Raw genomic sequence first — 24,742 nt, forward strand, 5'->3', positions numbered from 1 at the left:
GATGTTCAGGGTGTATGTATAACTTCTGGATATAAGTGCGCATATACACACAATGTTTAAATGCTAAATCCAAAGAAGATAATGAGAAATTTAGTGTCATGTTTACATCTGTTGAACCAAAAATTCTGTCAGCTCTAATTTGGAATGGTGTCAGATATTTGTCTATACAAGTATGTGTGAATGAAAAGCTCATTAGTTGGTGAGTCACTAGTCTACATATCTACTGCATTGTGTGAGGTTACTAAATCACAATGATGAGTGAGGTGCTTCGCAACTTTTGATTTATACTTGTTTAGAGAGGACTTTAATACTCCTGTGCAGATTCTAAGCCGTTCACTGTGAATTGGATCTAAGACTTTTAATGCTGAGTCTGACCCTGTCCCATATGTTTATTTGATCTAATAGTCTAAATTAGTCAAGAAACTTGTTTTGTAGAGTAACATAAGGGTTAATATGTCAGCTCCCTAAATTGTATTTGATAGTTTCTGGACAGTAGGGTTTCCAAATAATGAGGAACGGTCAAAGGTAACTTCCATAAAAAAGACAGACTAAAATCAATGCCTTAAATATAAGTTTGAAGAATAGAATAAGAGTAAAGTCTGCATTGGTTTGAAGGGTCATGGTTGGAATCAACAATGCTTTCTGAAGGCTTTCCTTTACTAGGAATAACATGTCCTATAGAAACAGACTATACAGTAGTAAGTCTAAATACTCATTTGGTCATTTTCCAAAAAGTAAAAAGAGTAAAATTTAGTGAAGAGGAATGTAAAAGATGCACTTAACAGAAATAGCAGTAAACCTGGGATGCATTACTCATTACTAAGAGAATTCCAAAAGCATTACCTGCCCTTGGGATAAATTTAAACAAACCAGACTGGCATGTAAAAACTTTAAAAAGCTGGTTGATTTTACTTACTTGAAGCAACATACTGAAATAATGGAAGCAATGATTTTCCTCCAACTTGATCAGAGGTTGCATGGATGAATTGTTTGACGGTTGCAAGGTGCACCATCTCCCGATTTGTCATTAATTTGAAGATGTTGCATGTTTTTGTAGCTTCATATAATGAGACACGTGCCATGCTTCTCCATTCTTCAATCTTCGATAACCAGTACTGTTGACTCTTATCATCAGTGATAGCATCTTTCATATATGTAAGCATTGCTACTTGTTCTTTTAGAGAAAGATCTGAACAATACAATTTTGCATTTAACATTGTACAATGTTGCTTTTCTGTGTTTGGCCAGATATCAGTTACTCTAATATGGGTCCTTTCAGCAAACAAACTGAAGACTTTGTTGAATACTGTTACATCAGTTTCTCCATAATGTCTAGTGAGTATGTCATTCTCCCCATAACAGACTACAACAGAATTTTCATTCTGAGGATAGCACTGCCAAATAAACTCATCTGAAAAGTCTAATGTTCCATTCTCATGGGGAAGGTGAAATCCAGAAAGGGAACATGCAGTGCTACAATTTACAGTCAAGTCTTTCCCGATCCAGGAATCTGCAATCCTTACTTCTTTAGTGTTAATTGTACCCTCTATATATAATCCTGAAGTTAATGATCCACCCTCCTTTGCAGGGAAGAGGGACCGTATGGATTTCTCAAATGATAAGTCTGAGCTAATGTAGTGATGAACAACACCATCAAGAGAGTGATGATGGGCTTTCAGTCCATGAAGAAGCTTCCAAATCTGCAGCCTAAAAGGGAAAAGTACCCAACTTACAAAACTGCCACAAGCCTAATTGTACATACTATAAGTGAAAGATGCAACAAACTACCATATACATATTAAAATTTCAGTATTTCAAATGATAATTTTTTACATTTGCAACTGTATCTGAATTATGTAAGACGTTATGACCAAAAATTCTAATGGGCCGCTGCCATTTTTCTTGTTTGGTGGAAGTAAGCTACATTACTGTATTCTCAATGTTCATTTCCATTACCCAGGCACAATTCTGTTTACTTGTTGCCATGTAGTAAAATATTTTTCATATCATACTTTATTCACTGATCCTGGGAATTGTTGGGAATCCTTCAATCATTAGTTGGTTGAGAACCTTCATTAAGGGATTTTGACAGAGGAAAAATCTATTTCTGGGCGAGAGACCTGTGGCCGCCCAGTGAAATGCTCCTTATAGCATCATTTCTAAGGTATAAAAAACTGCTATATATACCAGAGAAAAAAGTTGCATGGAATCCGGGCGGGCATATGCCTAGCTCGCTCCACCCCCATATAGGGTGTCGGTAGAGGTAACTGGGGCGTGAAAAACCACTCTCAGAGGTCTCTTACCAATTAGATTATCTCCTCTCCCAACATCCCCCGTTACTACGAGGTGCCGTTCTACATCCCACTACTGCCCGCCACCCCTCTACCACCCATGCGTACCTAAACATTCCTCATAGCAATCCCCAAGCTTGGACAGTGTAGGGTGAGGAAAAACAAGGGTGGGTTCACTGGCGGACAGGTCTCTCGCCCAGAAATAGATTTTTCCTCTGTCAAAATCCCTTTTTCTGGGCTCAACCTGTGCCGCTCCGTGAAATAGTAACAGAGAATTGGTCCAATAGCTTGTAATTAGTTACCTGAAAAGGAATAGAATAAAACCTAGGATATATAAAGAAGGAACTTTTAATACTGTTCAAAATATATAATCTAATACAAACTGACATAAAAGTAATCAGTTATCAAAAACTTATTCAGGAAAAACATTTCCAAAAGAAAATAAAGGTGTCTACTAGTAACCTTTATACAAGACAAATATACATACTATACTGGTACTCAAAAGGAGGGGTCCAAGAATTTCTTGGAAACCATCAAAAGATATCACAATATATCTTAATACTATACAATTTACATCCAATAAACTAAATGTTGTTGAGTACCAGAACAGGTTAATTACAATACAGGTGAGTACCAAATCTAATTTAATTACAGGTGAGTAACAAGGCTAAGGCAGGGACAATAAATGAGGCAGGTAGGAGAAAGAAAGGTAAGGAATACTAATGAATTAAACTTCTTAACATGGTTCTGATATATCAGGAGGAACTACATTTCTGCTGCCACTGTTGCAAATTTTAGGGCTTCCAAGGATTTTAAGTAATGGCGTTTAAATACTAATGGTGATTTCCAACCTGTATAACTTTTTTTAAATCTTCAAAATTCATATGGTGAAAATAATTAACTGACGTGGCTACTGCTCGAATATCATGAGCATGTGGAATTGATTCTGGATTAGCTTGTTTGATAAATAAAGAATCTGCTGTCTAATTCCTTTTAAGGAAATGTTTCCTCCATTTTCTCTAATAAATAAAGGGCCTGAAGACTTATTAGAAGAATTCTGTTCAGATAAGCTTTCAAAGTGTTAACTGGACATAAGGATGGATCCTGTGGAAGTGGGACAATCCTCCACGGTGACCATCGGTTCTGTGGATCCTCATTCTTTGCTAAAAATCTCTTGTCTGGAAAGATTTGTACTTCCCCAGATGCGAGAAAAACAATATGATTCGGTTCTCTAGATAATGCTGAAAGCTCAGATATTCTGGCTCCAGATGCTAAACTTACCAAAAATAAAGTTTTTCTAAACAGTGTTATGTATGAACATGAATCATTATTGGTTTCAGAGGCCAGTTTAAGAACATCATTTAAAAACCAGGAAACTGTGTGGAGCGGGTTACTGGTTTTAGTCTGGCGCAAGCTTTTGGAATTGATGAAAAATATGAATCTGTAAGATTAATATTAAACCCAATCTGAAATATCTTCTTCAAGGCAGATTTAATTGTTGTAATTGTATTAGCTGCTAATCCCGTTTCAAACAGGGTCCTAAAAAAGGTAACTGCTAGGTTCCGAGTCATTGCTCTAACCTTAGAATTTCTTAAGAACTTTGCCAGTTTTCTTACAGCTGAATCATATTGACGAAGGGTTGAGTCCCTTTTTATCTGACTCTAGAAACAAGGTTATTTAGAGGATCAATGTTAGCATATCTTTCTGCTGCAAATTTTCCCATACAGTCCATAAAGTTAGGGCACTCTGAATTCTTGAGGAAGCTAACACACTGCGAGTTTGTAACTACCTGTGTCAACTTTGGGATCTGGGATCCGCCGAGGGAGGAGTCCTAGTTCTACCATCAGAGGAAACCAATTGCTCTTGGGCCAATTGGGGGCTACCAGAGCTATCTGACCTTTGAAAGTCCTGAGTTTGTCTAGTACTTTCATTAACATGTTTATCGGAGGAACAGATAAATTCTTTGCCAAGTGTTCCAATCTATGGACATGGCGTCCGTGGCATAGGCCAGAGGGTCCAGGTTGGGAGCAACATAACATTTTAGTTTGTTGTTGGATTCCGTGGCGAATAGGTCCACTGAAGGTTCGGAATCTGTTGACAAATCCAATTGAATGAATCTTTGTCCAATGACCATTCCGACTCCAGCGGAGTTGTCCTTGAAAGTGCGTCTGCTACCACATTTCTCACTCCTGCCAGGTGTACAGCTGACAGGTGCCATTGGTTTCTTGTTGCAATCGTAAGATTGCTATCATCACATGATTTATGTGACTTGATTTGGATCCCACCCCCTCTGTTTAAGCAATGGACGATTACTTCGTTGTCCAGAATTAATCTGATGTGTTGCTTCTTTGCCGAGGCTAGTTTCTTCAGAGTTAAGAATACTGCCATGGCTTCCAATATGTTGATGTGGAGTTGACGCAATGTTACTGACCACAAACCTTGGACTTTTTCGTATGGGAGTAACCTCCCCAACCGCTTAGAGAGGCGTCTGTGTGTATTACCAATGCTGGTGGTGGAAAATCGTAGGGGAATCGATTTTGCCAGATTCTTGGCCTTGGTCCAAGGGAGCAATCTTTTCTTTAGTATTTGTGGGATTAGAGATATTTTGTCTCGTTTCCTCTTGTTCGCCTTGGATCGCCATACCCGATTTATATCTTTCAGTTTTGCCTTTAGTAATGTGTCTGTTACTGATGCAAACTGAAGTGAGCCTAGAATTCTTTCTTGTCTTCTCCTGGACGTTAATTTGTCCTTGAGAAAATTTTTTGTTTTCTTTGCTATTTCTTTCCTTTTTGTTGAGGGAAGAGATAGTCTGTGTGTGATTAGGTTCCATTGCAGTCCTAACCATTGGAAACCTAAGTGTTCCAAAAATTTTATGACTGTTTGTCGCCTTTACGCAATCCTCTATATTGCTGGCCTATATAAGCCAATCGTCTAGATAGGCCACTAACTGTATTCCTTGAGTTCTCAGCTCTTGGACTACTGTCTCTGCCAGCTTCGTAAATATCCTGGGCGCTATACTGAGTCCGAATGGCATCACTTTGAATGAGTATGCCCTTCTGCCTAGTTTGAATCCTAGAAAGGGGACGAAAATGCCTTGCTATCGGAACATGATAGTAAGCGTCTGTAAGATCTATAGAGGTGGTGACGGCCCCACGGGGAAGTAAGGTCCGCACCTGCGAGATAGTCAACATGTGGAACTTGTCGCATCGAATGTAAGTATTCAGATGTGACAAATCTAGAATCACACCTTCTTTGTTCTGAGTCTTTCTTTGGCACGCTGAACAAGCGTCCTTGAAATTTCAAAGATCTTACTTCTTTTATTGCATTCTTTTGCAAAAGATCTTTGGTGTATAGGTCTAGTTCTGCCGATGGAGCTTGATGAAAACTGGTTAGTGGAGGGGGCCCTTTTATCCAACTCCACCCCAGACCCTTGGATACTATGCTGGAAGCCCACTTGCTGAACCTCCACCGGCTCCGAAATTTGTATAGTCTTCCCCCTACCTGAGATGTCTCAATGGTTTGAAGAGGGTCTGTTTCCTCGTCTACCCCTGTATCCTCTGCCTCTTGTTGAAGTCCTTCCACCTCTATTATGAAAGTTACCTCTGGCTCTACTACCTCTGGCGTACCTATTGTACCCATGGAACACTCCTTGTGTCTCAAAGGAGGGGTTAAAAGCCGGAGAAGGAGCTTGATGTTGAGGAGACTGAGTCATCCAAACGTATTGTTGTTGTTGGGGTTGGGATTTAGAACGTAGACGGCTGAGTCCCTTGAGGTACAGGAATCGTCGTCTGAACGACAGCTTGGGGTTGTGGAGTCTGGTATGATTGGAAGTTCCTAAACCTCTTCCTGCCTCTTGTCTGATTTCCTGATTGTTCTATTTCCGTTTTGGCATCAGGCCCCAACGAACTTTGAGACTCTTTGTTGACCCTAGCAGCCTCACCTAAGACACTGTTAACAATGTCTTCCGGGAATAAGTCTGGGCCCCAAATTGAGGCTTTAATCAATTTATTTGGCTCATGCCTTATTGTAGCTTCTGAAAGCACATGCTTTCTGCAATTACGGCGTGCTACAGCAAAGTCATAGGCATCACTTTGAAGTGTGAGGAGGAGAGACTTGGTAAGGATCTTGAACAATGACTCGTCTTGGTATACCAGCGAAGCCATTTCTGCCATTGTAGCGGAGTTGATTGATCTACTTAACCGAGTACGTGCCGTCAATACTCGATTCTGACCAAGGATTCTGGGAGTCTCGGAAGTTTGTCACTGAACTGTGTAGAGGCACAGTCAATGTTCAGTTTCCCTGTGGTGAAAGTTGCTGGGGCGTCAACCCAGCATTCATGATCTCCCGGAAAAAGTAGAGAAGTCAACTCCGTCTCTCTTAGTTGTGGCATGGGCTTGTCCTCCATAGCCGCCTGAAGAGCCAGATCAACTACTTTTGTAGTACAAGGTGTCGGTGTTTGACCTTCTACTACAAACATTGTGTAAGAACTCTTATGGGGGGACAACATTGTGTTCACACACTCCCATTCGTTCAATGTCCGGACCCATGCGGACTGAGCCTGTTCCTTAGGATAGATCATCGTCTCCTTAGGAATCTTATCTAGTCTTACTAGCGCTTCCTCTTGTCAGTCGAGCATATCCTGGGAAGGGAAACTGCAATCCCGGCGGGTAGAATTCAAAGTCCTCTACCGGCCGAGTTCCACATCCTTCTATGGTTAACATGCCATCCACGAATGGTGCATGTAAAGCCAATCGCCACGGATTGCTCTTTACGAAAGCCGGAAGTTTAGAAGCGTCTGGCAACACAAACTGTTGTTGTTGTGGCAGTCCAGTTCTCAGGAGATTTTCTAACATGTCTCCTGTTTTTTGCAGTCTCTGAGCAAAAGTGTCCATAGACTGCAACCGATCCGAGATGGTTCCAATCTGAGATTGGACCATACTTCCCATCTTCTCCATTAAAAGATTAGAGAAGGCAACCGGATCAAAGGAAGGTTCTGAAGCCTTAGATTTGGAGCTCCTTGATCTCGACCCGTGATGTAGGGGAGTAGCTGCTACCGGGAATCTCGAAGACTTAGATGCATTTAATGACTTGGTAAGTCTCGGTAACCTAGATGGTTTACTTGGCTTAGATAAGGCCTTCCTCAAGTGTTTGACTTTTGGTATTACTGAGCCTGGTTTGTCCCCAACCAGGGTCTTTGCAGTAAACCCTTGAAAAGAAGCATGAGAGATGTTAAAGATGGTGCAGGGCTAAGAACAGGAATCTTAGACCGCACACTACTTGCCCCACTTACCTCCCTACCTTGATCGCTGGCATACCAGAACCATTGGTTCTATGTCAAGGCTGATGGCCGCCACGTCTTCTAACACTTCTTCCCCTAGTCCCTCAAGATCTTCAGGCAAGGACTGCGTGTCTTCCCTTATCTTGGCAATAATGGGTGCAGCCACTTCCTTGGGAACTGCCGCTGACATCTTGGCATTTGGGTAGAGGAGGGTGCATAACTCCTCTGATAGAATATAAGGTTTCTTAGCCTTAACGTTACGGCCGAATCCGCCACCCAGATCTTGAGGTCGAAAGAGATGTGTTCTTGACAGCCTGTGGGGTCTGAAAAATAAGTACTAATTAGGATTATCCCTTTCTTAAAACTAAAGAGAATAATTTGTTCACTTCTTGAACATCATATCTCATTAATTAGTAATGAAATATCTAAGTGCGGACTCACCGAGTCCGAGGTTATATCGGCAAAAAGCCCATAACAGATCTCACACGCATCCGGATGCCAGACGATGAGGTCATCGACCTGTACGGCGCAGGGTGCATGGGACCTGCAAACCTCATGTCCGCACCTTTGCTGAAGGACAGCTGCGCAAGCTGTCATCTGACAACGCACCACCTGTAAGGTAAATTGATACATAAGTATTCAATTTGTATATATAAACTACCGGAAGCCCCGGATTATTTATCGTAATCTTAAATATAACAAACATATAGTAAAAATAGACTTCTGTATACTAAATAACATATACAGCTCGGTCATTTAGTCTATGAATCTTTTTATTCTGTTGAAAATTATGGCGGATCTAACTTCGTATTTATCCGCCTGCTCCGGGAAACTAAATCCACTTAAGGAAAAAATATTCTCCAATGATTGTATCGCTACCAAGGTAGACGTATACTGTACCAAAAGGTGTTGAGCGGCGGATATCGGTTACGTAGTCTGTCCGCCTGCTCCGAAATTTCGTGCATAGTAAACAATAGAATATAAGATTTTGTAGGCTACGTCTGTACGCCTCTTCCGGGATCGACCGACAAAATTCTATTTGTGTGTAATCTACGATATCAGAACAGGGTGAGATACCTGAATCTGATCAATACACTAAAATATTAGTGTGTAGAACTATTCCGGTTGTAACGGAATCAAAAATATGCGGCGGAAACCCGAAAGGGGAGACTGAGTGTACGCATAAGTTGCTCTATCCGGTGCGTTCGGAAGCCAATCGAAACAGCTAGAAAAGCGTCACTGTCCTAACTCATGGTATGACCATATCGCTACATATTCCGTCGCTCCCGATATAGACTATAACTAAAGCCTAAAAGTAACCTGAATCGTGTGATAAAAGGTATCTCCCCGAAGGGGTACTAGGCGGGGGCGGCAGAGCGAAACTGGTTCGTCGCAGATCAAGTGTGGACCATATGACCGGTCAGGTGGGACAACCCTACCGATGATAAAGATCCAATTGAACCACGAGATATGTAGCTTACAAAACTAAATGACCAAAATTAAAGTGAATAATAGATAATTAGGTAATAATGGCACACAACGAATACAACATAATATTAAGCTAGACAAAAATTAAGCCGAGCGAGAATAGCCTAGGTCTCCAACATCGGGTGAGATACCGATATGGTCAGGTAGGCTATATCACTCTTAAAAATATCTCTACGAAATCGGGTGATTGCCGATTTAAGATGCAAAGATAAATTACGCTCAAAAGTTGTCAAACCAAGGGAAACTCCCTAAAGTAGGATATGACTTGAACATGTAATGCTCGGACCGTAGCCCAGTGTATGCCAAATCACTAAATATCTAAAACCCACGTAAACATCGTATAAAAATTATACAAAATATTAAAAGTGCATTTATTTCCATATGTCTAGGACAAAAAATGATTGCCATTAGTATGAGGAACTAATGGTCAATCAACATGTAAACAAAGCTCCGTGAAGTAGCGACATCAAAATGGCCGCACTGGGTCGGATATCTACGATCCTTGATCAAGATCGTATTCTCGTAGGAAATACCTATGATAAAGAGAACGCAACTTCGTGCATAGCACACCATGTAGTAAAACTCAAACTTAGTAGTGGAAGCTTCTAGGAGGTCCGACATTATGAAAATCAAGCACAAAAAATCAACAAACGAAAAACAGTTGTACTTCGTACGATGCTATTGAAAGGAATGTTTAGGTACGCAGGGTGGTAGAGGGGTGGCGGGGCAGTAGTGGGATGTAGAACGGCACCTCGTAGTAACGGGGGATGTTGGGAGAGGAGATAACTAATTGGTAAGAGACCTCTGAGAGTGGTTTTTCACGCCCCAGTTACTATACCGACACCCTATATGGGTGAGCGAGCTAGGCATATGCCCGGCATTCCATGCAACTTTTTTCTCTGGTATATATAGCAGTTTTATACCTTAGAAATGATGCTATAAGGAGCATTTCACGGAGCGGCACAGGTTGAGCCCAGAAAAATCTGTTTTAAAGCAAAATTATCTGAAATTAGATACTACTGACTCGAAGGAAATTTTTTGTTTATGTGTGAAATTTTTCAATTTGCCAATACTACAGTTTAACTTGCATTTAGTTTTCTTGTTGATTACTGAAGCTTCATTTGCTATTTGAAGTTGCAATAGTTTTCAAAGTTAAACTGATAAATTACCAGTAAATTGTTTACTATGGTATATTCTGCCGATAACACTATTGAATGTATGGTGAGCAGTCAATCCTAATGATCTGACCACTCAAACTAGTCATGAACCAGTCTCCATCCTAATTCAATTTGAAATAAAAACAAATAAGTCAAGATTTTCTTGATGATTAAATAATTCAAACTAATACTGGATTGGTATCTTGTCACAATTAACTTAATTTCCAGCTTAATAATAATCCAATGGACTTGCCTAGAAGGGTATCTCAGTGCCCTGAGTCACAAGTAAACAGACCTTATGAAGAACCCAGGACTTTGGCATTTGGTACCAAAATTCCAATTATATTACATTGCATAACTTACCTCCTGTATTCAGCTGAATACAAGTATGATTACTAGCAAGATCATAGCCTCAGAACATGTTAAGAGACTGGTGCTAAATCCTCTTGTCAAAAAGTGACTTGCATGAACCACAAATTCATTTTAATGTTTATCTTATCATGCCTGCATAGACATACTCACACTTCTCAAGTTTAGGATAAATGTGAGGTCACCTAATTCACCAGTTCTTCCATTCTTAAGGAAAGCAGCTCACAATTAATTAAAATAGTACCAGACATGATTGTACTTCATGGTTTTATAATTTCTGCCTGCCATCCTTAAGAGTGTATGATCCCTTATTTTGTATGCTAGTTAAATACTGTAGAGTAATCAAATGCATGTCTGGAAAATTGTGCTAGGAAAACTTAAATGGAAAAAGGTGAAACATAAGTGCATAATCTTTGAACTTCAAGCTTACCTGTCAACAAAACAATGCATGAAAGCACTAGGACCTACGTTATAAAAATGGTTAATAAACACTCCATACAGGTTCACCTCAGGTTAATGGACCTCAGCTTATCATATTTTGCTTCTTTCTGCATGCATTTGAAACTGATAAAAATTTTAAAAAAAAATGTACATTTAGCAGAATAATCCAGTAAGTCTGCTAGATTTACTGGAAGGTGAAATGAATGCATAAAACCAACACTTCTGTCTAAACCTGTGAGAGTGCTCAAATCAGTTAATCTGTGCTTTTGGCTTTTCAAGTAAAATGTGTGGGTAATTTTTCTTGTGTGTTAAGCTTCTGACTATAGTGTACAATATATAGTTACATAATTTAAAGTGATGTCATATGATTCTTTTTGTATCGTCCATAATCTCAATACTGCGTAAAATGTTGTACTGTTGCAAATTAGGGTTAAACTTATTTTTTATTTCCAGTGATATATATTTATATATATATAATTATATATATATAATATATATATAATAAATATATATATCTATATATTATATATATATATATATATATATATATATATATATATCATATATATATATGTTAATAAGGTTGTGAATTCACAGCCAACATTATGGTCCCTATGAGTATATAAATATGACCTCTCTTATACATCAGTATCATTGGTAATATGAATTAATTTTATTACTCTTTTCGCTCAAAGCACAGTGTAACACAGTTGGCAGTGTTGTCAGTACCAGTGCACACACCTTGCTACTCAAAATGGTCATTGTAACTGCCTCTACAGCATATAAAAATAGACCTAATAGGCTTAACATTCATAAAATAATTTTGAAATTAGATAGTACATATATGAATTACAAATAGTTCTCTTTGAATCTTTAAGTTTTAGGCTATGCTCAAACTACCTGTATGTTACAACAATGATTTACATGTTCAGTAAAAAAAACTAAGGCTTTTGTGATGCAATCTACTTTTTAATTTCATGTTTTCAGTAACTACACATATAGGTAAAAGAGTGGTGTGACATTACATAAAAACTGTAATATCTCATTTTTTGACATTACCATAATTCAAATGCAATCTAAGTTTTCAAACCAAATTTTGATGGCATTACAGAAAAAAAAGCAGCCACAACTGAATGATCTCCTGTCTATTGGCTGGCAAGAGAAAGAGCACAAAAAGGATAAAAGAAACTGACACGAATGAAGAACTAACACTAATCAAGATGGTGGGAGAGGGGGGGTGGGAAAGCGAGAGGCTGGAGATATGCCTCTAAAGAAGTGTTTTTCATGCCAGGGAACAAGATATCATCCCTTAATTAGAGTAAAAGCCACGTTTCTTTACAGCTAAGCCCCACCCACTGCATGACAGTGACTGGGAATGACATCCCACTGATGAATAGTCCATATAATTACCACTAAGGATTTGGCTCAGTTTGGCAATGTTCAGCTCCGTGCATGATGACCCCACAGATTTTAGTTCCACCAGTTGTGAAGTATGCAGTTATCTCCCCAAAACAGATATATTAAATTAAATAATAATCATCATTATGAAGATCTTGGATCATTCAGTCTATGCATCTTTTTCATTTTCTTTTGATCATGCACCGCTTGCTTCTTTTTAAATTGCTGTTTGCCTGCTTCTGCTGTTCCATTAAGACCACATTAACTGAAATGAAGCACAGACTTGTGCAGCCAGTTCTGATATTAGGAAATTAATTGATCATCATCATCCTGCATGTCAAATGTTATTGGCATTGTGAGATTAGGCTACACATCAAATTTTTATATTTTGAGGCAATGACAGGGCATAGGCCTACACATTACTTTCTTATCGAAAATAGTTTACTTTCCCATATCTGTTTGAAATAGGGCAGCTTGTAATTAATAATGGTAGCTTCGACCCCATGATACATAATGTATGTGTATACAGTCAAATGCACACATATAAACATGTGTATATACACATACATGAGTACATGTTTAGATGGCCAAAGTACTAATTGCAACACCACTTATACCCAGAGAATAATAAGTAAAACTTGTGAGCTGTGGCCAATGGCACACATAAGACTGATAATATGGCTGTCTCAAATTATATTACTGTGATGATTAAATATAAAGCTGCTGTAGCATCTCTCTCTCTTTACGTATATTACTAATTTTCAATTATCAATAGTAAGCAGATAATTCTTTACAATAGTGTTTTGTGGATAAGTCTATGTTCATTCTGCAACGTTAGGTCACCATGTGAAAAGTTTTTGAAGACACAAGAACCACAACAGCAACAACAAAAACAAGAATGACAACAACAACAAGCACTACACTAAAATGGTTGAATATAAGATAGGCATATAATCCAAACATCATAATCCGCATACACCAACAAAATGGACATCGGACATTATAGGTCTACATAATTTTTTATGTTTTTATTATTTCGAAAGGAGATAATGTCCTTAAGAAAATTCTCAGCAAATCACATCCAGTATGAATCATATCGCCTGTCACACTGTAACTCTAAGCTAAACATAGATCTATTCTGGTTTTGCTGAGTGCAGTTACTGCTTGTCATCCCACAATATGCGTAAACGATCGTAATGAAACAAATTCTATGACTCCTAAAATGTAGTAAAATTTCCTGAAATTAATATGAAATACCTGTCAGCATAGCTCTAAGACAGTCTTTGTGTTTAAATTCAGAATAATGAACACATTTGACAACATGAGATGGTAATTATCACTATCCTGTAATTCAAGTGTACTGATTCTAATGCAGACATTACTTGAGTCATCCCCATGATCAGGTGAACCTAATTTAAGAAAAACCACATTGCAGCATCACGGAAAACTCTTTACGTAATTCATATTTTTCTACTTTTTTACCACTTTTAGAGATATGTAATTTGATTTTATTTCATGGAATAATACATTTCCTTTTGATAATCAGCTCACTAAAACAACCATTGATAAATTAATGAAGATGAAATGAACTACAGCTTAACCAACTTTGCAAAACCAATACCAACCAATCAACTCCAAAGGCATGGTCGTGACATGGGCAATGGGCGTAAGGCTGCAAAGAGCAGTGGCTTTTTATTATAATACTTGCCTGAGCATCCTTTGGAATCAAAGTGATTACATATGCTCTAGTTACATCAACGGTTTGTGATCTGGATGAATACTGATATCCTCATTTCTAGAGTAGATAATCCTGCCTATTAGTGCTAAAAAATTAAAGGTTTTCTTGCACTCTTTACAATCTCAGTAACAAAGTTATTTTCAATTAATTACTCAACACATTTCTTAACAGAGAAAAGAAAGACTTTGCATCAGAATAAAATTATCATGAATGAAATGGATGCAAATATTACCCTTACACTCTTACCTTGCCATTCGTGACTCCTGTTGAGTGTGAGCATTAAAATGGGCACTCTTAGCATAGCCAGCTCCATAAAAACCACTCAAATATGCATTTTCTTCTACTCCAGAGCATAAAGGAGCTAGAAGATCAAAGTACAACGACATCTGCAATGATCAAGTTGACTTACTCAAAATGTTGAGTAACCTGTTTATTTATTACTAAAATAATTTACCCAGACCTTTGCACTGAGCTGACTATCAGCTCTCACAGGGCTGGCTTGAAAGATTTGAATGAATTACCAGGTCTAGTGCTTGGCCTCTGGCCTAGACTAGGTCAGAGGCTAGGCCAGAGGCCAATAAAGAACTGGGACCATGCACAAAGGCATATGGTTTTACACTTGTACACACACACACACACACACACACACACACACATGATAAGTACATTTATTCATGCTTCCATATTTATACACACTAAAAAAAAAAAAAAAAAAAAAAAAAGAATAATAAAATTAGAGTAAGTTGAGTAACATGCTAAAAAAAATTTGTATTAAAATTGATCAAATGCCTTAAGGATTTTTGTAACTTCATTATTTACTTATTTTCATATATATTATCAATTGAATTACAGTTTTACAAGAATATTAAAATTGGAATGATGGAAAATGATTCTGACAAAATTTCCCTTATTGATAATCACTGTTGGTTATATTTTGGATATTCACACATAACATGTTTGAGAGTTATTATCATTCTGCATTCTGAGCATTTGGGAGGAGGTTCATGTGGACTGCTCCATTATGTGTCCATGTGTAACAAGAGTAGTACGTATACAATATCCTATTCAGAAATGTGTCAGAATTACTTGCACATGTCTCTCTCTCTCTCTGTGGTGATGAACTCCATTTTCTAACATCAGGTTTTCTTCATTTTATTATTTTCAGGTTCTTCCGTCAATAGAATTTGCCATTTATTTATAGGTAATGCCTATTGTTATGTGTTATATAATCATTACCTGGGATACTTACATTTGGTCTTGTCATATGGGTTGCTTCTTTGGCTGCTTGATCAGCCTCTTCATTTCCTTTGATCCTGATATGGGACGGGATCCAACACATTTCTACATTTTCCCATTATCATGTCACTTATATAGTTCTAGTTATTAAGTTGTACAATATCATTTTTTGTTTTGTAACTTTGAATAGCTTCTATAGAGCTTCTTGATTCACTAAAAATCACAAAATTATATTTTGAATTATGTTTCTTTCATTATAATTATGGCTGATGCAATTGCACACTAATAATGCTTCAGTATTCACTGCTGTGAATACTGAAGCATTATCAGGTAGAGAGAAGTGATATGTTTTGTCCTGGGATACTGCAGCATATCCCACTCCATACAGACAAACCCCCCTTATTCACAGGGGATAGCGATCACAAACACCCATGAATAGCTAAAATCCACGAATACTTGACATCCCCCCTATCAAAAATACTTATAACTGGCTATTTAAATAGTTTGAAAACCAGACCCCCCATCTAAGAATGTTTATAACTGCTTATTTTAATAGTTCAAACACCAATTGTATACCTTAAACTATCATCCTATGCAGAATATACCTTAAACTATCATAAAAAACTTTAATATTTCAAATTCATGTTACAACATTACCCTTAAAAATATGTGGCTTACAACTAAGTGTGAAAACTATTCAAGTTACCCCTATTTTCAAGTACAAGCATTTTCTCTCATACCTTATAATCCTGCACAGAATACTGTATATCATAAACTATTATCTAAAACACTTTAATACCATTTCAAAGTCTCTTAAAGCATTAACCTTAAAAACATATGGCATACTACTAAGTTCAAAAACCATCAATGCAGTGATACACAGATAACTTGAGATAGAGGGAGGGAGCATTTATATTTTTGAAAAATGAACATATTATTTTGAGTTATCAGGCATCGTGATATTACTGAGGAGAGAAGGAGAAGAGACAGTAAAATCTTTACTATATGTACGTAAAAGCAGCACCAATTCACATAAAATATGTAAAATGTTATTTCACAATAAACTTTACATACTAATGATACAACAAAAACAATCAAATGCAATACAGTAAAAAAATTTTTAAGTCTTAATTGACCCAGTGTTCAGTGTGCTGAGTGAGGCGATAGAGAGGAGAGGTGAGGGAAGATATGGTGGTGGGTTATGGGTGGGAGATGGGTCTGCTTCCCACTGCCTTATCACCTGCACTGAGTTAATTATTCATCCGTTTCTTTCACTCAACACTTGATTTGCCCAGATCACTTCTTTTTGTTACGGTAAAATACCTATTGAGTGACAGTTGCTTGTTATGACTTTTTAATACTGTGAAAGTAACTCAGCTCCATAATAAACACTCTGGCACTATGTTCAGTTTCTGTGTGATTTTAATTGTATATTTAAAAGACTTTCTTACGAAAAGTTATTTAATCTCTCTTTCCTTTTCTTACTTGCAAACTTTACTAATTTATTTGTTTGAAAAATCCTCATTTATTTTAAATTCTGCTGTTTAGGAACAGTAAGTAGATGTATTGTGGCATAATTAATCTCTATCTTGCATTTAAGATCCAAGTCTAAACACGTCAACAATCATACAAGCTCTCTCTCTCTCTCTCTCTCTCTCTCTCTCTCTCTCTCTCTCTCTCTCTCTCTCTCTCTCAATTTCTTTGATTATCCGTGTAAAATGTGAACAAAATCAACCTTTGCCTACTATGACCGTTTCGGTTTCCTCAAAGGGTTCCAGTCTCTCTTCCCTCCATCCCAGCCGGCAGTGTACCATTTTCGTCAAACCGTTTGTAAATTGTACACGAAAAGTTTTTTCCAAAATTTTACTTCATATAACGTACTGTTTTATTACATTACACTCTTAATTTAACTTTTGAACCGATTAATAAAGGGATTTTGACGAAGGAAAAATCTATTTCTGGGGGAAGACCTGTGTCGCCCGGTGAAAAGTTCCTGTAGCTCACTTTTCTAAGTATAAATAGATTCTAAATATACCAGAGAAAAAAGCTAGCATGGTGTGCTGAGGTTATTACCCTTGCGCGAGAACCCCAAGGGTGTCGGGTATAAAGTACATGGCGATTTTCCTGGATTAGACACCTTAGCTTGGATTGATTAAGGGTGGGATTGATTAAGGGTGGGAAATTAATTAGGAAGGATGGGTCACCGGGCGACACAGGTCTTCCCCCAGAAATAGATTTTTCCTTCGTCAAAATCCCTTTTCAGGGTTCGACCTGTGTTCGCCGGTGAAAAGGTACCAGAGGATTCCCATCCAAGCTTATTAGATACCAGACAAGTTTAAAAGAAAGAGTTAATGAAACCTAGGGTTCATTTAAAAAATAAATTTTACTTGCTTGCTAATTACACTAGGACTTAAACTATAACTTAGAACTAGTAACAATATAATAATATAATACTCTTAAGTATGGTATCTTACAGGAATATACTAGGTTATGTACAGACGGGTTCATAAAATAATTATGGTGTACAGACGGGTTCATAAAATAATTATGGTCTCAACATTATATATACAAATTCCAGTGGCAGGATGATGGCCAAACCCTCAAGACCCAGAGGAGAGAGGTCTGGTGGGGAATACGAGCGAGGCAGGTAGGAAGGAGAGAGTATTAAGGAAATGGGAAAAAGGGATTGACAAGATTAATCAGTCAGGGGAGACTATGCTCCCTGCAGCAACCGTTGGGAATTTAAGGGCCTCTAGATTCTTGAGATAGTGGAGTTTAAAAACTGCTGGAGATTTCCAACCCGTATATTTCTTCAGGTCTTCAAAATTCATATTGTGAAAATTAATAGAGGTAGCTACTGCTTGGATATCATGGACGTGTGGAACTGAATCCGGGTTGGCCTGTTTAATAAAGTAGAGTATTTGTTGTCTAATACCTCTAAGAGAAATTGTACCACCTTTTTCTCTAATAAAAAGGGGGCTTGAAGATTTTTCGGATGTCCTGGCTAAGAAGGATTTAAGGGTAGCGACAGGGCACAAAGATGTGTCCTGTGCTAGGGGTATGATTTTCCATGGGGCCCACCTGTTTTGTGGGTCCTCATTTTTAGCCAAGAACCTCCGGTCTGGGGACAGTAGTACTTCTCCTGATGGGAGGAATTCTATATGGTCTGGATTCCTAGAGAGCCGAAAGCTCAGATATTCTGGCACCTGAGGCCATGGCCATTAGGAATAGGTTTCATAAGCAGAGTTATATAAGAGCATGACTCATTATTAGTGTCTGAGGCTAACTTGAGTACATCATTCAAAAACCAAGAGACCGTATGAGGGCGGTCTATTGGTCTCAGGTGGGCACATGCTTGTGGAATAGAAGAGAAATATGAATCTGACAAGTTAATATTCAACCCCACCTGGAAAACCTTCCTTAAGGCTGACTTGATTGTTGTAATAGTACTAGCGGCTAGGCCCTTCTCAAATAAAGTTCTAAAGAATGAGATTGCCAGATTCATGGTCTTTTATGAGCAGCTGAGTTTTTTTTTAGAAAAATGGCTAATTTCTGAACAGCAGAATCATATTGCCTGAGCGTTGATTCTCTTTTATCTGATTCTACGAATAAGATGTTTAGTGGATCGATACTAGCGTCCTTTTGAGCTGCAAACTTCATGAAGTCCATAAAGTTAGGGCATTCAGAATTCTTGAGGAAGCTGACACAGTCTGAGTTTGTACTATATGTGTCAGTTCTGGACGAGGGATCCGTCTGGGTTGGAGCTTCAATTCTAGAAGAAGCGGGAACCAGTTGCTCTTTGGCCAGTTGGGTGCCACTAATGCTACTTGTCCTGTGAAAGATCTTAGCTTGCGCAGGACCTTCATCAGAAGATTCACCGGTGGAAAAAGATAAATCTTCTGCCAATTGTTCCAGTCTATGGACATCGCATCCGTGGCGTATGCCAGAGGGTCCAGGTTGGGTGCCACATAACACGGTAGTTTGTGGTTGGCTTCTGTGGTGAATAGATCTACCTGAAGGTCCGGGATTTGCTTGCAAATCCACCAGAATGACTTTTTGTCCAGAGACTACTCCGATTCCAACGGAGCTGTCCTGGAAAGTGCATCTGCGATAACATTTCTTACTCCCGCCAGGTGAGTTGCTGACAGGTGCCAATGGTTTTTCATCGCCAACGAGAATATTGCAATGAATACGTGATTCAGTTTGCTTGCCTTGGAGCCTCCTCTGTTTATGCAATGGACCACCACCAGACTGTCCGAGACTACTCTCACATGACTGTTCCTGGAAGGAGCTAGTCGTTTTACGGTTAGGAAAACTGCCATAGCTTCTAGAATATTGATGTGGAACTGGCGGAACGTACTCGACCATGTTCCTTGTACCTTCTTGTATTGTGAATATCCTCCCCAACCCCTGTGATGCATCCGTGTAGATGATTAGAGACGGTGGAGGGAATTTTAGTGGTACTGACTTGGCTAGATTCTGGTGTTTCGTCCATGGACGAAGCCTGTCTGTCAGAATAGGTGGGATTATTGAGAACTTGTCCCTGGGTCTGTCGTTGGCTCTCTTTCTCCAGACTCGATTGATGTCTTTCAATCTGACTTTCAATAGGACGTCTGTTACTGAGGCAAACTGTAGTGAACCTAGGATTCTCTCTTGGGTACGCCAAGACGCCTTTTTGTTCTTGAGGAACTGTCTTGTAGCCGCTGCTATCTCCTTGGTCTTCCTGGGTGGAAGAGATAGCTTGTGTGTTATAAGGTCCCATTGGATTCCCAGCCATTGGAAGTGGGAGGCCGGAACCAACCAAGATTGTTTCTTGTTTATCTGAAACCCCAGAGTTTCCAAGAAATTTATCACTTTGGCTGTTGATTTGCGGCATTCTTCGACGCTGGTTGCCCAAATGAGCCAGTCGTCAAGATAGGCTACTAACATAACTCCTTGAGTTCTTAGTTCCCGAACTATCGTTTCTCCTAGTTTGGTGAACACTCTGGGTGCGATGTTGAGCCCGAATGGCATGACTCTGAATGAGTAAGTTTGGTTTCCTAGCCTGAAGCCTAGGTACGGAGAGAAGTTCCTTGCTATTGGAACATGATAGTAAGCATCTGTAAGATCTATAGAGGTGGTAACGGCCCCACGGGGAAGTAAGGTCCGTACCTGCGAGACTGTCAACATGCGGGACTTGTCGCAACGAATGTATGAGTTGAGACGGGACAAGTCCAGAATTACTCTCCTTTTGTCCGAGTCCCTTCTTTGGGACACTGAACAGACGTCCTTGAAACTTTAGTCGTTTCACTCTCTTTATGGCCTTCTTCTGTAGGAGACCATAGTCTACTAGGTCCTTTGTTGGTCTCTGATAAAATTTGAATGGCGGAGGGGGCCCTTTCACCCATTTCCACCCTAGGCCTTTCGAGACTATACTGTGGGCCCATGGACTGAAGGTCCAGTGGTCCCGGAAGATATAATCTCCCTCCTACCTGCGGGTTCTCACTGGCTGGATGCAGGTTTACTGCCTCCGCCTCCCCGGAAGCCTCTACCCCTGGGTCCGCCTCGTAGCCGGGAGCCACCTCTGGCCCTGCTACTTCCTGCATGCCTATTGTAGCTGTGAAATCCATCTCTTGCTTCATAGGCGGGGTTAAAGGCTGGGGAGGTTACTAAAGCTGTGGAGGTTGAAGGCTGTTGAGCTGGCGGAGTCTGCAGTAAAACGAGCTGCTGTTGTGGATGAGCCTTAGAAGTTGAAGGCTTACCGATTTGTGACACCGGAACTGCTTGCATGATCATTTGAGGACGGTAGGCCTGGTAAGGATTGAATTTTCTTGGCCTCTTCTTGGGTCTGGTCTGGTGTCCGTGGGCCTCAAACTTCCGTTCGAAGGGGAGACCCCAACGGACCCGCAGGCTTTGGTTGGCTCTGGCTGCCTCCCGAGAGACATTGGTAACTTCGTCTTCCGGGAACAAGTTCTCTCCCCATATTGAGGCTTTTATTAGCCTATTGGGTTCATGCCTTATAGAGGCACCCGCCAGGACATACTTCCTACAAGCTCGTCTCGCTGTTGCAAAGTCATAGAGGTCTGACTGGAAGGTCTGTAATAGACCTTTCGTCAGGACCTGGAACACCTGTTCCTCACGGTAAGTAGTGGCTAATAACTCCGCCGTAGTGACGGAGTTGATAGATCTTCCCAGCCTAGATCGTGCCTCAAATTCTGCCTTGATCAAATGGTCCGGAATTTTAGGCAGCCTCTCGGAAAAGTGGAAGCGCAATCCGGGTCCAGTTTACCTGTCGTAAACGTGACTGGGGCTTCGTCCCAGAACTCCCTACCTGCCGGAAAGAGAAGAGAAGTAGCCTCTGTCTCCTTCAGTCCTGGTAGGGGTTTATCCTCTGCTGATGCCTGTAGGGTTAGTTCCGCTACCTTGTCTGTACAGGGTGACAGAACATTATCTGGGGTCACAAACATGGTGAAAGTTCCCTTGTGGGGCGTCAACTTAGTGTTGACGCATTCCCATTCGGTGAGGGTGCGAACCCAAGCAGCCTGGGCTTGGTCCCTAGGGAAGATCACTGTCTCCTTCAGAACCTTGTCTACTCTGACTAGCGCATGTTTTGCTAGTCTGACAAATCCTGGAAAGGATTGGAGACCTGGCAGGAAGAGCTCAAAGTCTTCCAACAGCCGGGTTCCGCACCCTTCGATAGTTAGCTTCCCATCTGAAAATGGGACATGTAAAGCTAACCGCCATGGGTTGTTTTTATCAAATGGCGGCAGCTTTGATGCATCTGGCACTGTCATAGCCAGCGCCGGGGATCCGGAGTGGAGAAATCCGGTCATCATGTCCTCCAGGGGCTTGATCCTCTCTGCCACCAAAGATGTTATAACCTGGCCGGAGATGTCAGAGCCCGAGACGAGTCGTAATGACTCAAACCTCTCATCAACTGCTTCCCTAACCTTCGACAATAGAAGGTTAGCGAGCATCTCATGATCGAAACCAGACTCCATCGCCTTGGATCTGGCGGACTTGGCTCTCGACCCCTTGGGGGGGAGAGAATCCTTGGCAGCATGCGACTTGCCAGATGAAGTTGATGGCCTAGGGGCCGGAGATGGCTCAGTCGCTGCTGACGGAGCTGGTTTAGATCTCTTTGGAAGGGATTTCGGTTTAACTGCTTTAACCTTGGGAATGACCGAGAATGATCCTTCCCAAGTAGGGGTGGACTTAGAGAAGCCCAGGAAAGAAAAGGAAGAAGAAGGAATGGGACTTAGGAGAATCCCTGCCTCACTTACCTCCCCACTTACCTCCTCCTCGGTAGCCATGGGTTCCCGGTGGATACTGATGGCCGCCACCTCGTCCGCCATCAAATCCTCCTGCTCCTCCGGAAGGGGCGTCATCTCCGTGCGGATGGCCTGGATGATAGAGGCGGCAACCTGCGCTGGGACAGATGAAGCTAGGGACCCCCTGAACAGAAGGGAGCCCAGACTTGCGTCCAACACGTACGGCTGTCCCGCCGGCGCGTTCCTACCGAACCCGGAGACCCGGCCTCTTAGGGCCACCCTGGCGTCATGGCGGGCATCGTCGGCAGTCTGTCAGAGAGGGGGTCAAATTAATATTCCACTCCAGGAATAATATTTGTAAAAACTTCTCAAGTTATTATAACAGAATTTTCATATCGATGATGTAGCAAAGATACTTACCTGCTCACCCGTTAGCAGGGACACCAACTCGTAGCAGATGGTGCGATAGCCGCCGGCTGGAGCGGTACTAGACTGCTATGCCGGCGTATCTATGCACTCAAAGACACGGGGTTACATATAGAATTAGTAAACCCCTCCCCTTTCCCCCCCTTGCCCTCCTCTCTTTCCCACTTAAGTAAAACTCGAGCGGCTGTTCATCGATAAGACTACTAGCACCGCGAGTTACCAGAGTTGGCAGAGCCGAGCTAGGTAGTGGGGGAGGGGGGGTGGGGTGGTCGGTCGTGATCGCTTGGCCATCGACCCGGTCAGAGATGGACACCTATTGGAGGTTGCGTAGCCTACCACTGTAGGGGTGGTAGTCCGACTGGGCCTGTGGCCTGTCGTGGTTGGTACCACAACCGATCGGTGATCACTCTCGACCAGGGGGACATGCCTACAACTAAAGTTGTATTAAAGGAGGCTAGGCCAAGCCGAAAACAACTAGACCACTTATATAGACAAAATATCATAATAATAATTATAATACTATCTAAATTTAATAATGAGGTATCAAGGAAGAGTTGTAACTAAGGTTACGGAGACTACCCAGTATGGATCTAGCCTAACCTTCCGAGATCACTACGGAACCGGACCGTTAGGCCAAATCTCCTCTAAGACATCATAATGTAAACATTAGCCCTCGACCAAGCCTACTAAAATCAAATTTTTTCGATTCAGATCGGCAGGGAGGATAGGTCCAACAATGTAAAAGGATAGAGGGGTTTTCTATCCTTGATATCCTCCCCTCTAGCACTATAGCGCCAGCAGGGTGAGAGGCATAAAGGGTACAGGGTTTGATACACCTAGCCTACCTTCCAAGTCTGCTAGGCTTGGCCGGTTAGGCTGGGGGGGGGGGGGGGGGGGGGGGAAGCAACTCTTCCAACCTCATCAGTGGTAATAAATCTACTTGTATATTTTACATCTATTTGGTTCGTACTAAACAGTAAATCATGCAGAGTCATATTGGGAGAGGGAGGAAGAAGGCTTTCTCTCTCTTGTCCCTTGATAACTGCCATAGGCTACTAGTCTACCAATTTTACATGAATAATATATTGATATTACACCGAGATAGGCACCAACACGCTCTTGGGAAGCTGGGGGAGGGGGGGGTCTAAACTTAAACCACCTTTCTTTAAAAAACCCGTGCTTAACCCCAGAGTACGTCAAGAGCGTGTTAGGCCTCTCTACGAACCAATTCTACTCAAATATTAGATAAACACATAATATAAGATACGTTTGATGATTATTAATAATTTTTGTTTCTTTTTTTTTCTATATTATATTTAAAAGGAAATTAATGCGTTCTGATAATGCTCCTGAAATAGCTGACACGCCGACGGCCCCCTAATACATTTCTAAGGGGCCGAAGGCCAATTTGGGAAGCCCTGCAACTGTCTAAGTTACAAAAACACAAATTGGAATACTCAACTTAGAAGAAGGAGGAAGTTCTGCAGATGCCATCACTAAAATTGCCGAAATTACGGGAATCACAAGAAAAGCGTGTACTGGTTCTGAAGTCTAAGTATAGGAATGCAGATGGTGCGCGGATCGGGTAGTAGTAGCAGGAGCAAGGGGGAGGAGAGGCCTTTGCAATGGCTCTTCCCAGGAGAGGGATTATGGAAAGGAATCCTCTAATT

The 24,742-nt window shown here is 40.6% G+C and overlaps 1 protein-coding gene across 3 annotated transcripts in view; it reads right to left on the reverse strand.

Annotated features, from left to right (window-relative positions):
* The window catches only part of LOC135209719 (L-fucose kinase-like), a 262,617-nt gene that overhangs the window by 89,686 nt on the left and 148,189 nt on the right, over positions 1-24,742 (reverse strand). For all 3 annotated transcript variants that reach the window (XM_064242480.1, XM_064242482.1, XM_064242481.1), the window contains 2 exons: positions 14,407-14,546; positions 917-1,707 (listed from right to left, as the gene is read on the reverse strand). In XM_064242480.1, coding sequence (XP_064098550.1) covers positions 917-1,707; positions 14,407-14,546 — 931 coding nt within the window. The remainder of the gene's footprint in view (positions 1-916; positions 1,708-14,406; positions 14,547-24,742) is intronic.

This window comes from Macrobrachium nipponense, chromosome 38, assembly GCF_015104395.2.
Source record: "Macrobrachium nipponense isolate FS-2020 chromosome 38, ASM1510439v2, whole genome shotgun sequence".
Taxonomy (NCBI): Eukaryota; Metazoa; Arthropoda; class Malacostraca; order Decapoda; family Palaemonidae; genus Macrobrachium; species Macrobrachium nipponense.